Source organism: Peromyscus leucopus, chromosome 1, assembly GCF_004664715.2.
Source record: "Peromyscus leucopus breed LL Stock chromosome 1, UCI_PerLeu_2.1, whole genome shotgun sequence".
NCBI lineage: Eukaryota > Metazoa > Chordata > Mammalia > Rodentia > Cricetidae > Peromyscus > Peromyscus leucopus.
The window spans coordinates 73,383,467-73,404,045 of record NC_051063.1 but is presented as its reverse complement, the minus strand read 5'-3'; the positions used below and the strand labels follow the sequence as shown (position 1 = coordinate 73,404,045).

At 45.4% G+C, this 20,579-nt stretch overlaps 2 protein-coding genes across 2 annotated transcripts in view; both read left to right on the top strand.

Annotated features, from left to right (window-relative positions):
- LOC114695348 (deleted in malignant brain tumors 1 protein-like) overlaps window positions 1-20,579 on the top strand; it is a 113,725-nt gene that overhangs the window by 6,823 nt on the left and 86,323 nt on the right. Inside the window, exons 2-6 of the mRNA XM_037209865.1 lie at window positions 1,545-1,640; window positions 10,519-10,551; window positions 13,979-14,008; window positions 15,553-15,615; window positions 20,159-20,224. Coding sequence (XP_037065760.1) covers window positions 1,545-1,640; window positions 10,519-10,551; window positions 13,979-14,008; window positions 15,553-15,615; window positions 20,159-20,224 — 288 coding nt within the window. The remainder of the gene's footprint in view (window positions 1-1,544; window positions 1,641-10,518; window positions 10,552-13,978; window positions 14,009-15,552; window positions 15,616-20,158; window positions 20,225-20,579) is intronic.
- LOC119088812 (putative DMBT1-like protein) lies at window positions 2,470-3,408 on the top strand. Its single transcript, XM_037209851.1, has one exon. The coding sequence runs from the start codon at window positions 2,914-2,916 to the stop codon at window positions 3,358-3,360; it is 447 nt and encodes a 148-aa protein (XP_037065746.1). The 5' UTR covers window positions 2,470-2,913; the 3' UTR covers window positions 3,361-3,408.

Here is a 20,579-nt window from a genome sequence, read left to right as displayed (position 1 = left end):
GGTACCAATCTCAGCACTTACGAGGCTGAGGCAGGAGGATGGAGAGTTAGAGGCTGTTCCAGACTGTCTCAAGGGGATGAGGAAGACTGGGTAAATGGAAAGTGGAAGACCTGACTTATGTAGTGGCATGTGAGGTCTGGGAGGAGGAGAGTCAGAGCCAAAGCCAAGCCATAGAGTGTGGACAAGAGGAAGAGGACATTGGGGAGGCCAGACACTTCAGAGGCTGAATGTCCTCCAGAACCAACCGTGGGCACACTCTGCACACGCTTCTCTGTGTCCTTACTTTCTCATCTGTTACACAGGCGTGCAAATGATGGCAGGGTCTCTCCATGTCAGCTCAGAACAGGGATGGGCAGTGCTTAGACACAAAGGGGCGCACCGTGAACACTGAAGAAAGGCCAGCAGTACCTTAGAGAGCCCTGTAGTCTCTGGCAGCCTAACTCCTACCTCGGCTCAGTGGGGCTGTATACTGCCTCACGTGGCTGTTCATCTGTGACGAGGACAGAGGACTGGGTCACCTTTGATCTGTGCCAGGCCATGATCCAATGCCAAAGCACAGCAGGCTCGCTCCACGGACACCTGGCCATTAATTAGGCAGTTGTAAAATTACCCTGACCCAACAGTACCGTAGGCCTGGATTCTTTGTGGTCTACTGAGCAGGGAGCCACCTCCTCCCAATGGCTAAAGCAGACGTATGGGCTGAATGACAGGTAGACTCACCAGGGGGACTGCTGTGGAGACAGTCCTGGCTTGTAATTAATGATGTTAGAGAAAAGTTATTGCTCCTGTTGCTCCTGGACAGGAAGAGTCAGGAATCAGTTTAAAAACAACAACAACCCTGCTATATTTATTCTGAGTAGAAGCCAAATACCTTCTTATTAGCCAAGTCTACCTTTAAAAGACAAAAACCAGGGCCACGCCTTTAAGCCCAGTGCTTGGGAGGCAGAGGCAGGCAGATTTTGTGAATTCAAGGTAGTCTGGTCTGCATAAGGCCAGCCATGGCTACATAGAGTGACCTCATCCGAGAGAGAGAGAGAGAGAGAGAGAGAGAGAGAGAGAGAGAGAGAGAGAGAGAGAAATTAAAAAACAATGTAAAATTATGAAGAAAATAAGAATAGAAAATTTTTTAAAAAGGAAAAATTGGAAAAAGCCAGTCCAAGAAGTGTTAGAAACAGCAAACCAACTAAGAGCACAGTAGAATTTATATGTAAACTGTCACTTCCTTAACAAAATCTGACATTAACTACAGACAGCTGCAGAAGTATAATGACGTCTACTGACTGACAGCTGGCCAGCTGAAATTGACGCAGGACTGACAGGAAAAGGGACTTTTAAGACCATCTACACATAAGGAAATGGATTCCAGAGCACCTGGTCCTTCCCTGGTGGCACCCTGTTCTGGGTGACTGCAAATTTCAGATTCCCAGGCTCTGCTGTGCCTGGGGAGTGGTGGGTTTGGATCAAGTCCCAGGAGGCTTCCACGGGGCCTGGGCTGGCTGTGTTCAGGGTCCCTGTTGGGCTCTAACATGGCGGCTACATCTCAGCTTGCTACAGGAGGGACATCAGAGGATCTGGAGCAAAGTTGGGGAAGGAAAGGCCTAAGAGAACCATTCAAGACATGTCTGTGGAACAGCAAGAAGGTGAGTCCCAGCCAGACAATGCCTTGAGGTGGAAGGACACCAAAGTCCCTGGGGATGGACAGTCCACACTCAGTGGGATGAGTCACTCATCCTCAGACATAAAAATACCCTCGTGGTTTTTGTGCCTAATACAACAGAGGCTGCCAGAGCCTTCTCTGCCTTCATGGTTCTTATGCATTAGTGACGAAGAGTGTTCTTAAATGTTGAAGTACATGGGAATCACTCAAGAACTTGCTAAGAACTTGTTGAACATGCAAAGTCTTTGGCCTTACCCTCAGACAGGGTGTACCCCAGAACCTTCATATCTAGCAAGCTTTCTCAGAGATGGGAACAGGGCCTGTCTGAGGGCCACACTTTGAAGTCCTGCTCTGTGGTGACTGGGAAGAGGAGAGAGAGAGCAGGAGAGCATTCTGCCCCTCCCCTGTCACAGCTCTCCATCAGCAGTTTGGGGAATGCAGAACAGTCCTCATCTACCTAATTATTGGTTCATAAAATGGAGATAACAAAAATGGCTCCTAAGTACTCCCTCTGTGCCAGGCACTACGCCTGTATTTGCCTCAGGACCACCCTTTAAGGCACCGTTTTCTTTTGCAGATGAGGAAAAGAGAATCTAGGTGGCCCCCATAGACGGATGGAATAGTTAGTGACTGACCAAGTCAAGTCCTGCCCTTGCTGGTTTCCTATCCGCCGTCTTAGCAAAGCTTGCTGCCCCTGAGAACGTGGGACAGCCAGTAGGCCGCTGCCCAGCAAAGTGCTGGGCAGGTCAAAATGTGAGTGCCACGTGGCAGTGGAGGGCAGCCCTGCCCTGTCTCTGGGCAGCAGAATGCACTCTCCAAGCTTTGCCTTTGCCCAACACCTCTGACCCAACACTGCAGGGCACAGTGATGACCCAAGAATCCAAATTCTTAGACTGAAATATCAAGCGGCCAGAGTTGGACAGTTTCTATCTTCTGAGATGAAGATTTTCTTGCTGGAGTAGGTGGTGGCTGGGGCACAGAATGAAAAAGGTAGTCCAAAAAGTGGACTGAAAAGAACAAAGCCAAGTCTTGTGGCTTCCCATCACAACAGGACCCAAACCTCTTTATAGGTAATTCTATCCCAAATGAAGATCTAAGGAGATCTAGGGAGTCTCATTTTGGTCCCCATTAGTTAATGCTCTGTCCCCAGGAGGCTGCCGCCACTGTGATCTTTCCTTCCCTGGTACAATGGGTACAATAGTACCCTACATGGTATCTGGGAACCTTAGAAAGATGTCCGTGTAAAGGGTTTAATCATGTGCTGGGAACAAAGGTGGTACTCCCGGGAAGTGGGAGGGGGAGTCCACTCTACTCGCCAACACTCAGGTGGGGGTGGGGACTGCCTTTCTCCCCAAGACTGGCTTCCTGTGCAGCTCGTGGAAGGTTCTAACAGGTGTTCTGGCCGAGTGGAGGTGTATTTTGAAGGCGTGTGGGGCACAGTGTGTGACGATCTGTGGGACGAGAAGGAAGCGCAGGTCGTGTGCCAGCAGCTGGGCTGTGGGGACGCCGTGTCCACCCTGGGACAGGCCTACTTTGGCCAGGGCTCCGGCCCCATTCTTCTGGATGATGTGCAGTGTTCTGGGACCGAGGTCTCCCTGGGGCAGTGCTCGCACGCTGGCTGGTTCATCCACAACTGTGGGCACGAGGAAGACATTGGTGTCGTCTGCTCCGGTAAATCACTTCCCATCTTTCCCAAGAGTTGATTTTCTGCTTTATCCAATCATTCTCCTTCCTCCCTGACCCAAAGGAAACTTTTGTAGCATGTTGCCTTGCGGGATCAAAAGCCTTGTCTGCTCACGGTCCCAGGCACCTTCTAGAATGACGGAGCCTCTCCTTCGTGGGGTTTGGGGGGCAGCGGAATGTGGACCTCTTATTCTATCCCAGTCCTCCTGCATCCGCTTAGGTGGCCAACATCAGCGCTAGAGTGACAGACTGGAAATGAAAACACTCAGGCCACCTGCAAGGTTATGTGATTTGTGGGTCCTAGTGTGAGAGCTATGAGAAATTTCTAGACAGAGACAGCAGAGCTCCAAAGGGTGGGCCCCTTCTAATTATGGGCCCTGCAGGACTGCAGGGAGGCATCCCTGGGTCACCTGCGGGTTCTCTCCCCACACTCACCTCTCTATGCTTGGTGTGGCATTGCATATCTTTTTGCTTTTTTTCTAATTAAATGAAAGCAATCGTTGTGACGGTAATCACTGTGACTCATTACCTATATCCTGAGAGCCGCGCTGCCAATAACATGGTCTCTAAAATTCTGCTTTTGGGGCAATCAAGTTCCCAGAGACAGAGTAGTTCTGGCCTTGGGGAACCAGCTGTAGATGATAAAGCAAGGTGTAGAGTTGGGTGGGAGAGAGAAGAAAGCTCCCCCCCCCCTTCACCAGCTGCTAACTGGTGAACCAGAGACTCCTTTCCGAGTCTCCTCTGCTCATATGTCAAGGTTCAGCCTTCTAGAAGGCAAGAACTAAGGCTTCATTCACTGGCCAAGAGACAAGCACTCAGCCTGTTGGAGGAAGTTCCTCTGATTATCCTTACTCTGAGACCTACTTTAAGGTTAACATGGACCACCCGCTTCTGAAGGCATTTCCTTGAGTCCTCAGCCCGGCCACCGTGGGGCAGAACTCACACTGGCCTCATGTGGGTCCTCTGAGCAGCCCTGGTGGGCAGAAGGCAGACTGGGCTGCTTTCTGAGGTTGCACATTCTTGGACCAGGTACCCTGAGAGGGAGGGGCTGAGAGCAGTCTAGTTAGCCAAGTATAGACCTTGCTTTGGGGGATTTAAGAGCCCTTCTCAAGTACATCTTTCTGTGGTTGTGCTCAGCTGGAGTTGATTTTGTGCCCGAGGAAGCATTTGGACATTTTGATTGCCCCACTTGGGGATGCTCCTGGTGTCCGTGGTAACATCCAGGGACACTGTTAAACCTCATACAACAGCACACAGGATGGCTCTCTATTGTAAAACCTGTTCCAGAACCAGATGACAGTAGCACAGGATGTAGCTTTAGCATCAAGCATGTGCAGGTGGAGATATTGACATCAGTGACTATTTATAAATTAATAGTGCATTGATAGTTGATTAATAGTTATTTTTTTGTTTAATAGTTATTTTTATAGTGATAGGAAATTGTCTACAACTCCTTATCCAAGTGTCAGACTGGGCCCAGCACTTTCTAATAATTTTATCTGATTTTCTTTTCTTTTCTTTTCTTTTCTTTTCTCTCCTTTCTTTCCTCCTTCCTTCCTTCCTTCCTTCCTTCCTTCCTTCCTTCCTTCCTTCCTTCCTTCCTTCCTTCCTTCCTTCCTTCCTTCCTTCCTTCCTTTCTTTCCTTGTCCTTTTAAAAAAAGATTTATTTATTTATTATGTATACAGTATATTGCCTGCATGTATGCCTGCTTGCCAGAAGAGGGCACCAGATCTCATTATAGATGGCTGTGAGCCACTATCTGGTTAGAAATTGAACTCAGGTCCTCTGGAGGAGCAGCCAGTGCTCTTAACCTCTGAGCCACCTCTCCAGCCCCATTTGCTTTTCTTTTCTGTCAATTGAAGTTGATTAAATTTGTCCTGTGATTTTTTTGTAAATTTGCTATTTTGGTGGATATGTTGAATTAGAATTTGAATCACAGCATGCCTAATATCCTAGAAACAAATCTCTGACTGGTTTTGCCTAAGAGACTGCCTCAAAGCATAAATCCTGTCTGCTCATGTGGCACTTGCCAGTTCTGTAAGTACTTTGCATCCATCTCCCACCCCATCCTTATCACTCAGGTGGGGTTGTTTTATTGTTCTTGTTTTGAAAATAGAGAAACCCAAATTAAAGGACAAAATTAAGTTAAGGTTAAGAAGAATGCCTTCTTGACCAAGGTCACCCAGCACACATTTGGGCCTGAGGCAGCCATTATCAATGCCCCATTTCCCCACCAAATATGCCTACGCTTTGGAAAAGCTGTCCCGAACCTTAGCAAAATGTGTGAGCATCCACAGTTGTCCGTGTTATTCTGCTAGTAGTCTCATCCATAACTAGGTCCTCATCTGCTTAGGATGAGGACCTAGGAATATACACACACTATTAACAAGATCCCCAGGTACAGGGAGACACCCTGCTCACAACCCACCCCCCCAGCCCCTTCCTCTGCCTCTGCCAGCTAACCTGTCCTGGTTTATTTAAAGCAAAGCCTTCATCCTCAGATTCCCTATTCCAACTCCTTAAGTGCCCACCTTTCCTGATACAGGCAGAAAGACAGAGGATGCTGGCTGGGAAAATGAGTAGTTGACTTGTCAGTGAGAGAACAAACGCCCATGAGAGAATCAGTCACCTTCTTTAACAGCACAACCCCGGGGTTGCCTGACCTCCGCAGAGACTCTGGAATCCCATTCGCTTTCAAAGTATAAATAATACCAAAGTTGCATTTATTTTAATATGAAACAGCGTTTGAAATACTCAAGATCTGGTAGCATAAATCCTTTAAGAAAACGTGCTCATTTAGCCTGTCGTCATGCAGCTCCAATCCCAAGCCAAAACCAACCCTCACTGAAAGACCTGGGCAAACCCTGCTCACAGTTCCCCCTGACATTCCCACCAACACCCATCAAAGGCAAATGAACCCTCCTTCCTAGATAGCATTGCCCTTTCTGAACTAGCCCTGTGTGACCAAATCTGCTGGGGACAGGGTACCAGGGCAGCATCAAGCCACTCAGCGAGGCAGGACATGGCAGATTTTATCCTCTCCCACAGACTCACCTTGTGTTCTACCTTCTTTTCTTCCTCATAGAATCTGAAAACATTCCCACAGAAAATGAAACTTCAAGAGATATTGGTAAGAGCAAGACCTTAGCACGTCTTTAGTAGAGTGCCCACCAGCTCCCCTGGTCATCTGATCTCATTTGCTACTGTAACCCAGGTGGGGGGCAGGGGTGGGGCAGGGAGGGGGGCAGATGACAAACACAGGCTTAATCACAAGGACCCAACAAAAGAAAGGAAAATGAAAAGGTCAATTCCTTGGCTTCAACCACGCGGGTAGTATTTCATCCCCAAACTACTTTGTTCCTGTTGCCCAAACGTATTTCAGAGAATTCTGGAGGAGACAAGGATCTGGGTTGGCAAATTATAATTCAAAGGTGCAACTGAACTCAGATCGGGTAAGGAATCCTAACTTCAGACATATGAAGACAGAGAGTGGAGCCCCAGGACAATGTGTACCCTTGGTTCCTCCATCACATGTTAATGGAGGAAAGGGGAAGCCTTGGCTTACCTCCTTTGGGATTACCACAGCAGTGCTCTTTAGTAAGCCTTGAACTCTGCTGCTCTCTGGAAGTTAATGTATTTGTGCACATAATCCCGTTTGTGAATGACTCTGAGCTGCCTGAACTCATCATGTTTTCACTGACCAGGTCTTACTGAACACCACCCCCGCTTCCCACATGCAGTCATGGTGCCAGTTAATGTCTACTCCGTAAGCTGCCACACATACAGTGCACTTGGGTGGGCTCTTTTTCATGGTAATGACTCCTGTTTATTTATCTTTGCTCTTAGATGCTGAAATCTTAACACCGTTTCCTGGTGGTGAGTCAAGATTTCCTAGTTCCTTGTGTGATGTGATTTGGCGGGTATTTCTAACCAGTGGGTAGATCTTTAGCCATACAAATCTTAGTGAATAGAACGATGTCACCAGAGAATCCCTGTGCACTTACCCCATTCATAACACTCTATGAACTTTGTTTAGATTGTTTTGTTTTTCTTACTGTGCTGAGGAAAGCTCTACCTTCTTCCTAGGGGTTCTTGGTCCAAGTAACTCCTTCCTACGCCTCTCCAATCCTTGAGTCCATTGTCACTTAGAAAAGACACCCCTACCCTACATCCATTACCCACTCTCAAACCATTATGAACACCACCATCACCACCTTTACTTCCTGGCACTTGGCACGCTTACAGATCTCCGTTTAATTCTTTATTAAAACGATTCACTTTAGAAAAGTGGTAGTTATCACCACCAGGACCTACCTGAAGGATTAAATGTGCCAGATACTACTTCTCACAGCTCTTCCTGTGAATCCCAACTCAGTTGGGAGGGGGCAGAATTCACCTTTGCTGCTAGATTCTGACCTTGGTGACAAGAAGGCTCAGGCCCATCCTGCTGATGATAGGATCCCCTGTGCTGCCTGCTCCGACATGTTGTTGTATAAGTGTTTGGTGTGTAGCTAGGCAAGTCGATCCAAGTGGAGTAGCTCGCTTCCAGCCGTCCTTTTGTACCTTCAAGACTGGCCACAGTTGCAGCTCACGAATGGGTCAGGAAGATGCTCCGGGCGAGTAGAAGTTTTCTACCATGGCCATTGGGGCAGGGTTTGCGATGACCAATGGGACCTGCATGAAGCCGACGTGGTGTGCCGACAGCTGAACTGTGGGCGTGCCCTTGAAGCCCCAGTCCAGGCACAGTTTGGTGAGGGCCCAGGCGAGTTTCTGCTGGATGAGATGGGCTGTACTGGGACAGAGAGTTTTTTGGGACAGTGTCCTCATGCTGGCTGGCACTTGCATAACTGTGGTCCTGGAGAAGATGCCAGTGTCATCTGTGAAGGTAAGAGTCACCTCTCCCTCTGACAGTGCACATCTTCTGATCAAGATTCCACCTACACCAATCCCTTTGGGAGCTTTGTATCCACATCTGTGATCACAAATAGACCCTGCTGCTAGGGTAGACCAGACATAAAGAGACGTGGACAATTTAAGTGCTCAGTACTTGAGCTCAGGTATTTTAGACACTAGATGTTGAAATGGGTTTTACACAGAAATTTACATGGTGGCAGACACGAGCAGTTCCATTGTAAGGATTCCAAGACATCTCATAAGGAGACAACCAGACCCACTAGTGAGGGGACTCATTCAGGGGCATTGTGATGAATGAAGATAAAATTTTCCCATTAATACTCACAGTGCAAATCAAGGCCGGTGGCGGTGCATAGCACTGTGGCAGCTAAGGGAGGGGGAACGATGAAAGTTCAGGGTTCAAGGTCAGCCACGTTACATAGTGTGTTTCCAGCTAGCTTGATTCACACAGGGGAGATCTCAAAATAAATAAATAAATAAATAAATAAATAAATAAATAAATAAATAGAGCTGGTGAGATAGCTCAACTGGTAAAGAGATTGCCAGGTAGGCATGTGGACCTGAGTTGATCCCAAGATCCCATGTAAAAAAAAGTCAGGAGCAATGGCATGCGCCCACTGACCAGACCCTGCCTAGAAAACAAGGTGGACAGAGGCTGACCTCTGCCCCTAACACATGTTCACCTATACACATACATACACAAAGAGAATTATGACCTAGAATCGCTTTAGTTTGTTTTGTCCTGTTAATTTTGAGTTCATGGCAAGTATTGGTAATCACAAATCTTTGAGGAAGTGGAGAGTATTGAGATCAGTGTGGCACTGGGCTTCTTCTCCCAGTATTGTGGACATTTAGGGTCAGTCTTGGTGGTGGGCAGAGGGCTACCCTGTGATTTAGAGCTATTTTACAGCATACCTGGTCTCTATTTATGAACAACTGTAGTACCCTCAATGCTGTTGTAATAGCCAAAATGTCTTCTAATATGTCCCTTTGTAAAGCAAATTGCCCCTAAGTTAGAAGCACTGGTCTAGGCATACAAACATAACTCTAGATTTCCACCAATCACAGAACTACTTTTTAGCACATTATCAATGCCAAGATACATTTGTATACTAAATGGGAGGGAACACTAGTTTAATGTTAAAGGATTAGGTGGAAGTGGCCATCCATTGGTCTATTCCAGTGGTCACAATGTCTGTATTTCTGAGCTATTGAGGTATTACCCAGGGCTGGAAAGGTGGCTCAGCAGTTAAGAACATGTACTGCTCTTACAGAGATCCAAGTTCAGCTCCCAGAACCCATGTTGGGAGGCTCACAAAGTCCAGGTCCAGGGAATCTAATGGCCTCTTCTGGCCTTCATGGGCACTGCACCCACATGCATATACTAATACACACACACACACACACACACACACACACACACACACACACACAATTAAAAACAAAATATAAGAGTTGGAAAGAGGGACTGGAAAGATGGCTCAGTGGTTAAGAGTGCCTGTTGCTCTTTCAGAAGACCCAAGTTCAGTCCCTAGCATAGCAGCCATCATTTGTAACTCCATCTCCAGGGAATCCAGTGTTCTCTTCTGGCCTCCCAGGGTTTACACACACATACGCACGCACGTATGCATGCACACAAGCACGCACGCACACACAGACAGATAGATAGATAAATAAATAAAAAGAACTGGAAAGATAGCTTGGTTGTTGAGAGCACTTGCTGCCTTTGCAGAGGACTTGGGTTCAGTTCCCAGCACCCACATGACAGCTTACAACCATCTAATTCCAGAGGATCCTGCACCCTCTTCTTACCTTTTGTGGGCACCAGGCATTCATTCAGTGCACAGACATACAGGCAGGCTAATCACTCATACACATACAATAAAAATAAACAAATATTTTTTAAAATAAACAAAATTTAAAAATAAACTTTAAGATATTCCAGATGTTGAGTAGAAAATGCATTTGGCTCACTTTAATCCTTCTAAATAATTAGCTTCATTTTTGTTTCAATTATTCAAGTTTGAGTTATTCTGCAATATTACCATTTTCATTTTCCCTAAGGGAATTGCTGTCAAAGCAGAAGTCATTCCCCCTCTCATTAAGAAGGAAAGGGAAGTCCTCTGACTTGCTCAGAGTACCGGCTAGTAAATGGTCTTCTGAACTGTGTGAAGCAAATATCTGGGCACAGAATCTGACCTAACTACCATTAGCTCTTTTTTTGTTCCAACAGTCACTTAATTCTCAACCCCTCTCCCTACAGGGAATGGCCAGGAGCCAGTGGCGAGGCCCCAAGGTAGGAGTTCTTTTCATGCTGAAGCTCTTCTCATCATCCTCATTTGATGCTGACTTCTTAACACTTACTGAGACAAATTTGGAGAGAATGTGTTGTATATTCCATTCTTAGTCACCCCTCTCTCAGGAGTTTGGCAGCAGAAGGGTTAGGTTCCATTTCCGCCACTCCATTAGTGTCAATGATCATAACAGGCCATTTATGTCCTTCTGGAAAAGGAGACAAAACACCTACCTCACAGTATGATGTCTCAGTTAGAGGTCACAGACTTGGAATGGTGACAAGTACCAACACCACTCTGAAGTGTGTGACAGTTCTGGGTGGAAACTTCCCCCACAGAGTCACTACTTGAACCTTAATTCAAAGGCCAGAGCCCTTTTGGCACATTTAAGTTTCACAGGCAAATGGTGTCATAATATTTACTAATCAGCTGGAGACAACATGAAACCAGCCACAGGCAGTCATAAAATCATGGGTCTGTCTGTTTCCACATAAAATTTCTCTTGCAAAATCAGGTTCTGGAGCTGGGTGACAGTTCAGTTGGTAAAAACTTCTCCTGCACAAGCATGAAGACCTAGCGCCCACATAAAAGCTGGGCTTGGTGGTGTGTACCTGGAACTCCAGTGCCGAGGGGATAGAGATAGGCAGATCTCTGGAGCTTATTGGCCAGAGTCAGCCTAGCCGAATTGATGAGCTCCAGGTTCAGTGAGAGACCCTGTCTCAAAAAAAAAAAATGGTGGATGATGGATGAAGACACTGATATCAATATTAATCCCCCTCCCCCCCACACACACATAGCGAGGGTAGGGGATGGTGGCTGCTAGCTATGAGATAGGATGGAGCCATAGGTTCCTGACTTCAGTATTAAATGATTTAATTCTAAACACTTTCTATACATGACTTATTTAATATTCTTAAGAAACCTATGAGTCAGGTCCTTTTTACATTTCCATTTTATGGATGATAAAACAGAATTAGAAAATGAATCAAGTTGCCCCGATCCCTGTCACCAGCCATCCAAGGGAATCGTGCTAGCTGGTTGGATGGTGTCATGCCCGGTTTGGCTTGGGTGGGCACCTGATGCTACAGGCAGCCTCATTCTTCCTGCTCAGTGAGTGTATCTAAGCAGGAGAAAGTGGAGACACTCCTTGTTTCTCCTTCTTCACTCTACATAACCATAACACCAGAAATATGTCTCTACTTTCAAAATATATGCTAAACTCTTTAGTATCCCCCCAGCCCCAAGAACGCCACCTTCCAGAGTCTTGTCATCTTTCTTCCACCTACCTCTGCTGCCTTCCCACCATAATTGTGAACTGGATCATGCCTCTGTGCTCAAAACCTCCTAAAGGGTGCTTCATTGGTGCCCCGTCCCCCACAGTGCATCTAACTATGTAAACTATGTACACAGTCAGGCTGGCCTGCAACTCAGAGCCAAAGCTGTGCTCACCATCCTCCAGGTGCTGGGATTAGATTAAGGCATGCACCACTCAAAGGCTCCCATGTCTCTGACCACTGAGGAAAACACCTCATCTTGCATCAGATCCACCTCGGACCCTTTGTCCAGCCCTTGAAATAGACAAAGTCATCCCAAGCTAGGTCCTGTCCTAGCTCTTCCTTCAGTCCCAAACTCTCCTTATCATGGGTCTCAGACAAAATACCCCTCCCACAGAGAGAATTCCTTGGAATACACAGTGAAAATGGGCTCCCTCTCAGTTGCATTCTATGTGATCCATCTGTTTTGTCCAATCTGAGACTTTGTAGTTTTGCTTTACTCCCTTGCCCATCCTCTGTCTCCTTCCCTCCCTCCCCAGGGTGGCAAGTTAGTGAGAGAGGGCTGCCTTATCTTCATCTAAGAGCCAAGAGCAGTCCTGGTTAGTCACAGCTTCTAAACAGACACTTGTGAGATGAAAGACCAGCACATGCATAGCATCCTAATGAAGTCATTGACCAATGAACAAAGACAGCGACTTCTCAGCAAACACCACTTACCGAGCACAGAGTGGTCCATTATGCAGGATTTCCATCCAATTCACCCTTCCAGTCCCAGAAGGCTCAGGGTTTAAAAATAATCAATTCCTAGTAATTAGTAACTAGCTAAGGGTCAGTTGGTTGTTTTGTAGTTTTTCCATTTATTTCCCTACTGCCCATGTGGTCATTACCCTTATCTTTCTGATTTTCTGATATATATATATATATATATATATATATATATATATATATATATATATCACATGTGTCTATCACATATATGTGTTTTACTATCAACCATTTGAGATCTGTAGCAGTGTGTGTGTGTGTGTGTGTGTGTGTGTGTGTGTATGAATACTTACTTTGCCTTGACATGACTTCTTGACTTCATGATGGTAAGAAAGCAATATGCATTAAACAGAAACCATACTTTGGTCTTCGTATTTTAAATTTTATCTTTTATCAGGTCAATAACATGCAAGAAAATAATTTTTCCTTATACTGGGCATCCACAGTGAACCACAGCAACAAGTCAGCATAGGAAACAACTAGTATCTATAGGGCGCTGTGCTAGTAAAGTTGGATGTTTGGTAGATTAGTTGTATAAAATTTGTTTGCCATATTTTGTGGAGGTATGTGCATGTTCTCATGTGGGGTACACACACATATGTGTGTGTGTGGACATGTGTGTTTGGGTCCATATGCACATGCATGTAGAGGACAACCCTAGGTGTCCTTCATCAGGATCTCTTATTGGTTTGGAGTTCCCCTAGCAGGCTAGGCTAGCTGGCCAGCAAACCTCAGAGGCCTACTTATCTCTGCTTCCCCAGAGCTGGATGACAAGCACACACCACCACACAAGGCTTTTCATTTAGGATATTTTAGCTCAAGCTCTTTTGACTTAATGGTCTTTTTCAGGATGTAACCACATCGTAAGTCAACATTAGTACATAATAATCTGACATATACAATAACCGTGATGCATGATATATCATCTTCTACACTTAAATTATCATGATATAATATGTGATATAATTTAATGACGTTCTATGGAATGATTAATCATGTATAGAAGAGATTAGTGGAGTTGTCCACTGAAGGTCCACTCAGCTCCAAGGAAAGCATGAGCTGAGAACATATCTCAGTTTTGAACATGTCACCATCCTCTTGCTTTGTGCCTAGCTGTGAACAACTGCTCAGGACAGACAAATGGCCCTGAACTCCTGTGGTAACTGACTTACTCTCAGTTTTCTCAAAGAGCCACGTTTAAAGGCTTTACCCTAGAAAATCTTCAAAGCAATCAATTCAGCAAATATTTCTTGGATCCTGTTAATCCCAAGAGCCTGCATTTTACCAGACCTATTATTTCAGACCTATCACATTAGACTAATAAATATGCCAAGTAAAAATCACTCAATTGAATTGAGTAAGAAATATCTTGATTTATTTGTATCACTAGGTGATGGAAATTCAGCAACCATATTATCAGGTAAGTTATTTATTGTTATTATCATTGTTATTGATGTTTCTCCTGGGCATGTATATTTACCCACCTAAATCCAAGAGAGAAGATGTACAGGTAGGTTTTCAGTTGTGCCCCCGAGAGATTTGTCTTAACCTTCCCTGGATATTGAATTTGTGTGGGAATGACCTCCAGCACATCACCACAATAGACTCACTAACTGCCTAAAAAGGAGCTTATAGTACTTTAAATTTTAGAAAATATTAGAAAATGTTTTGATTATGTAGGTTTCATAATTAGTTGTTCAGCTCAGTTTGACCAGCTGCTCTGGGAGTTCATAACCCTCAATTTTGATAAACGACGTGTTTCAAATTTCCTTTGGAGGAAAATGCATTTGCTCACACATGATACTAGCCTATTGTATGAGTTTGCTATGGCATCTATAACAAACTATCATAATCTGATGGTTTAAACAATGTAGACTTTTTTTTTTTTGCCTTGTAGTTCTAGAATTCCTAAATCTCAAATGGGTTTCACTTAGCTAAAGGCAAGGTGTTGTCCAGGCTATGCTTATTCTGGAAGGTCTTGAAAAGGTAGATCCATTTCTGGGTCAGTGTTATTATCGCTGTGACAGAAGCATTGTAAAAGAGGAAGGGTTTCTTTTGGGTCACAGTTTAGAGGTACAGTTCATCACAGCAGAAAAGAGTCTTAGTTTCTTTTCTGTTGCTGTGATAATACACTCCGACAAAGGCAATGTAAGGGAGAAAGTTTATTTAGCTCACGGTTCACAGTGTGGTTCATCCTGGTGTGGAAATCAATGCAGCAGGAACTTGAAGCAGCTCGTTATATCACATCAATAATCAGGAAGCAGAGAGTGATGAATGCATGCTGCTGCTCAGCCCTCTTTCTTCACTTACACAGTTCAGAATCCCAGCCTAGGGAATGCTGCCACCCAGAGTGGGCAGGCTTTCCCATCTCAATTAATGCCATTGTGATAACATCTTGCAGGCATTCTCATAGGTCCATCTTCCAGGTGATTCTAGATTCTGTTAAGTTGACAATCAACAGTGACAGCAACAGGTAGTTTGATGTCCTCTACACTGCTGTACTTACACACTAGCACAAACCTAGAGATGACATGACACATACAGCTAGAGTGACCACTATAGACACTAGTACGGCACCTACAGGCAGTGTGACACCTACAGATAGTATAATACACTAACAAAAACCTCCAGTCATGACACTGAGTAAAATAAGCATAAGAAGCAAATAGGAGACCTTGAAGGTCTGCATGGACCAATTCTTAGAATATAATTATCACTGAAGAGCATCTAATACCTGCATTTGGACTTAAAGCCTGACAGAAACAGGATAGGGAACACTGATTCAGTCTAGGGCTTGGAAGATCAGTGGCCAAGAGGTAGGTTAGCATTTCTATCACTTATGTGGTGGGCCCTTCAGAGCTGAGGAAAAACTATACATGTGAAGTCACAGGGGGCCCTGGACACCATACTGTCCTTGAATCACCATGAACAATTACTGTTAAGTTTTTTTTTTTTTTACTCCAGTTCTGCCTGCTGCCATCTCAACTCAGCCATCTTCTAAACTTGCCTCGAGTTCCTCTGCATCAGGTAGGCCCCCATCACCACCATCACTGAATTGACTGTAGTTTTTTAAGTTGTCTATGGTGGTGAGCAAGGGTTATGAGACCACAAGTTACCCAGAATGCTTTACCTGAGTTCACGTGAGAGTTACCCAGAATGCTTTACCTGAGATCATGTGATTTGAGGAAAAGGGACTCAACTCTGCCAGCTTCACTTTGTATTTGACTGTCTTTAGTTTTACTGTTCCAAGAACACTGGAACTCAAAGCTTCACATTTCACAAATGAAAACTACAACGTGAAAGGATACACTTGTGCTAGAGAAAGAGAAATTACCAAATGGTCACTTCACATTCTTTGAACACTAAAAAGTAAAGTTTAAAAAGAAACTGAGTAATGTCAAGGAAGAATCTGAAATAGGAGAATTTAATTTCGCCTAAGCTGGAGAGTCACAGGCTCACATGGTTCTGGATGTAGTGAGCAGGAGTCACCATTACAGTCCAACTTCCTTAGTCATTGTGACAGCTGATGCTGTCTCACCATCTGTGGCCACTGTCATTTCAGTAATTCAAATACGAGTTATGTAATTCAGAGTGTGACAGGGCTGGTGGAAAGCAGGCCCTTCCTTCTGCAGGGTTTGTGTGGCCACCGAGTACTTAAAAACAACACAACTGTAGGACTGAGATGTGCTGTGTACATTAAGTACACACTGGGTCTTTTTTGAAGACTTAGGGCCGTGGGACACTGTTGTTCAGCAGGCATGAAGCTTCTGTAGCAACATGAGCGAGTTCTAGAGAGCTACGGGACGCTAACACAGTATTGTTCACTTGAACTTTGTGAAGGGGGCGGCTCTTGGTAAGCATCCTTGCTGCACACATACACAGAACACAGGGAAACTTGGAGATGGGAGATAGATTCATTCCCTTACTTGTGATGATGCTTCCACAGATATATTCTGGCTCCAAATTCATTAATCTGTATACATTGAAAACATAGTACACTGATTATACTTCAATGAAGCTGTTTTCTGAAAAATTTCTTAGGGTCGGGGGGGGGTGGATCAGTGGGTAGGGGCACTTTCTATGTAAGCGTCAGGACCTGAATTCAGATCCCCAGCACCCACATAAATAGTCAGGCATACTCACACAAGCCTATATGGCTCCAGAGCTGTGGGCTGGAGGAAGGGGGCAGAGACAGGAGATCACTGGGACTTGCTGGTGGATATTCTTGCTCCAAGTTCAGTGGGAGACCTGGTCTAAAGGAATGTGGCAGAGAGTGATATAGGAGGACACAAGATGTCCTCCACTGCCTCAGAAGTGGCAGAGCTTGATGTGCCTCACAGCCGCAAGAGTGAGGGGACTTCTTTCCTAAGGATGCAGAGCCCAAGGGCCTTGTCAGCTCCCAAAGGCCCCACCTGACCCCATCTGTGTGGAGACCAGGATCTCTACAAGCTCTTCCCCACAGAACCCTCTCTCCCAGTATCTTTCTTTCTGTTTGTGTTTGGATGTGCTCAGGCTAGGCAGGTCCCTAATCTCTGAGCAGCAGGAACCCAGCCTTATCCTGCTCTTGAGAGGAGGAAGGGATCAAAGTTCTTGGACCTAGTAAGCCTGAGCTCTTCATAAGGAATCCAGGAGGAGACGTGAATCTGGGCAAGGATGGTACCCCAAAGGGGAAGAGCATGCATGAGAGACTTGTCGGCACATACTGGACCAAAGTCGCAAAGATTCCTGAGCAAGGCAAGAAACTCAGGTCTGAGCCCTGTGTCAATCATCTTTACAGGACATTAGCAAACTATAACCCATTGCCTGCTTGTTATGAATAAAGTTTTATTGGAACAGTAAGTTATATACAGATCATTATGGCAGCTTTTGCACAGTAAGAGCAGAGCTGTTTACCATTTAACCCTTTATAATTTTCTAACCCTGTGATTTAGCCAATCAGAGGATTCAGTTTCCTTATCTATAAAATTTGCCTACAAGGTTAACAAATATAGTATTTATATAATAAACAAACAAAACAGCCCTGTAGAGACTGGTGGTAGAGCTCAGTTGGGAGAGTGCTTGACATGCATGCATGACAACCATATACCAGCCCTCCACAGCAGAAGTATCAAACACATAAATAAGCAATTCTATAATGGATGCAGACCCTCTGGCTGTTCACAGTTTACATTTCTATGTCCACTTACAAACAAAAGAGAGAAGCCATATTAAAATTCTTTTTTAAAAATAACATAACAAAATAAAACATAATAAGATAAAACAAAAACTGTCACATAGGAGTTGGACAAGACAAAGAAAGAGGAGGAAAAGAGCCCAAAAGAAGGCACAAGAATCGGAGACCCACTCTTTCACACACGCAGGAATCCCATACAAACACTAAACTGGAAGCCATACTATATCCACAGAGGACCTGGTGCAGACCTGTGTAGGCCCTGTGCACGCTGCCTCAGTCTCTGTGAGTCTGTATGAGCTTTGATCGTGTTGATTTAGAGGGCCTTGTTTTCTGGTGTCCTCCATCTCTTCTGGCTCTTAGACTCTCTCCACCCACTCTTCTGGAGTTCCCTGAGCCCTGAGGAGAGGGATTTGATGGAGACATCCCATTTAGGGCTGAGTGTTCTAAGGTCTTTCACTCCCTGCATAACATCTGGCTATGAGTCTCTGTATTTGTTCCCATCTGCTGCAGGAGGAAGCTTCTCTGCTGATGGCTGAGCAAGGCACTGATCACATTTGTCTTTCTGGGCAAAAGTATCAGATATACAAATAAGTAAATTCTGTAATGATTCAGAACTCTGTTCACAGTTTATGTTCACTTCTAAATGAGAGAGAGAGAGAGAGAGAGAGGAGTTGCATTAAAATTCTTGAGTCATCGGAGTGACTGACTAGGAGCTGATCAGAAAGGGAAGGGCTGTGCCTCTTCAGCCAGCATCACTCTGCTCAGAGCTGACGCCTGGACGCTGGGTTTGGACCTAACTCTCTGCTGCCTCCGACCCCTGTGGGCCTCACCATGGCTTGTCACCTCCTTGTACTTGACTTATCTCTTCTGAAAAGTGGGACAACCACTTCTTTCAAGGAGCTGCTAGAAGGACTAAGTGGGAGAACCTGCAGAGCATTTAGCAGAGAGCCTGGTGAGGGGCTGGTGCCCTACGGTGTGACCCAGTTTAATGGCAGTGTGCCACCGCTCTGAGGGAGATAAGCCATTGAAGAACCATTCCCTACGACTAGCCACAGCCACCTGTCCCTTCTCCCTAAACCACTGCCATCCACCAGCTTGCTTTCTTCCTCTATGTGTTTATTTACCTATTCTGGATATTTCATGTAAATTAAACCACAGAAAATCCAATGTCTTCACGTCCAGCATAATATCAATCAAGGCTGTGCGGTTCCTTTCAAAAAAATTTGAATGGAAAGGTAATAAATTATTTTTCAGCAAACTTGAAGCATCAAAGAAGTCCCCCTCCTTCTAGTCCATATTAACCACCCCAAGTCAGTTTCCTTGTACTGTTTCTTCAACAGCTCTCCCAGCTTCCCACACTCCAGAAGACCTGACCCGTCCACTTGCACCATCCGGTAGGTCAATGGGCCATGAATTGAAACAACAAAACTCGGGTGTGGTACACAGCATGGGCCATGCCCAGCATTCTAGGCCTGTGGAACGAATGGCTGGACTGATGCTCAGGGCTGGGGCAGACGTACTGCTCAGGGATACACGGAGGATGTGATGCTCAGTATCATCTGCAGGGCCACATTTTAACCCACCAGGAGGGTCTTCATCTGTTCTGCTCCTTACCTTTTTGTCCCTATGCAGTGCTTGCCACAGCTAGACACCAAAGCAGTGTTTATTGAACAAATAAAATGTCCAAGGAGGAGACAGGCTTTTGATCTCCCTTGACGCACCCTGGGTTTTTGGCCCCAAATCCTGCTAGACAGTGGGACACAGAAGCAAATCGCTCTGTGAAGTGTTAGTAACCTTATCTGTACAATTCCTTCTTTCGAGAGTGCTGCTAATGTTTCACAAGTGAGAAAATGAGAAAAGAAAGTGCCTCTGACAAACGGTTTGTGTGTGTTTTAGGATCACTGGATGGTGAGAAGTTACCACCTGTCCTGTCAGGTAAGAGCAACGTCTCCAGCGTCAGTCCTGCCATGTGCAGCAGCCTCACTATCTAGATGGATTGTGGGGCAGTCAAGTTACCAGATTACATAATGTCCTCTGGGGTCAGTGAAGACAACCAGTGTCCTCAAGAACACCTTGACTTTTATAACATGGGTCCAGTTTTTCAGTGACTGCCTTATTAACACCAAGGATCCTCATGGAGAACTTGGAGTCTCTGCAGGGTGAAGAGGAGGGAAGCATTTAGAACTGCAGAATCTTGCTGGGTAGCTTTCTGTCAGCCTTCTGAACTTGGTTCAGGTTTCCCTGAAAATCAAGCAGTTTGTGAGTCCAGGCTGTGGGTGAAGTGAGACCAAGCTGTGACTCCTGTGCCAGATGCTAGCTGAGCTCTTTGATGATGTGTTCTGTGTTTGTCTCAGGAGAAGACCTTCAATTCTCACCCCCATTTCCATATCATTCCAGTTCTACCTGTGGTTGACTCAGCACCTGCTAGTCGAAGAGCGCATGTGCCCAGGCTCAGCCTCCAAGGTAAGAGAGCTTCCAACGATCCGCAGCTGGGGATCATCAGCAGGAGCTAGAGCAGGAGCGAAGGGCAGCTGCAGGTTGCTGAAGTACTTGAGAAAGCATCACAGTGAGAGAGGACTAACTATCCTCCAGACCAGGCTGATTAGTTGATCCCCCCGAACCTTCCCACCCCAGGACATTGACACCTGTAACCTTTTTATTCTTGCTCTTCTAGGGAAATGTTGTAAAATTCAGAACACACACACACACACACACACACACACACACACACACACACACACACACCAAACAGACCCCCCCATGTCATTACTTATTACCTATGTTTTGTCTTACTGGTTTTCATTCTTACCAAGAAATG

Coding starts and splice junctions, on each gene's coding strand:
- LOC119088812 (XM_037209851.1), top strand. CDS start 2,914: ATGTGCTGGGAACAAAGGTGGTACTCCCGGGAAGTGGGAGGGGGAGTC.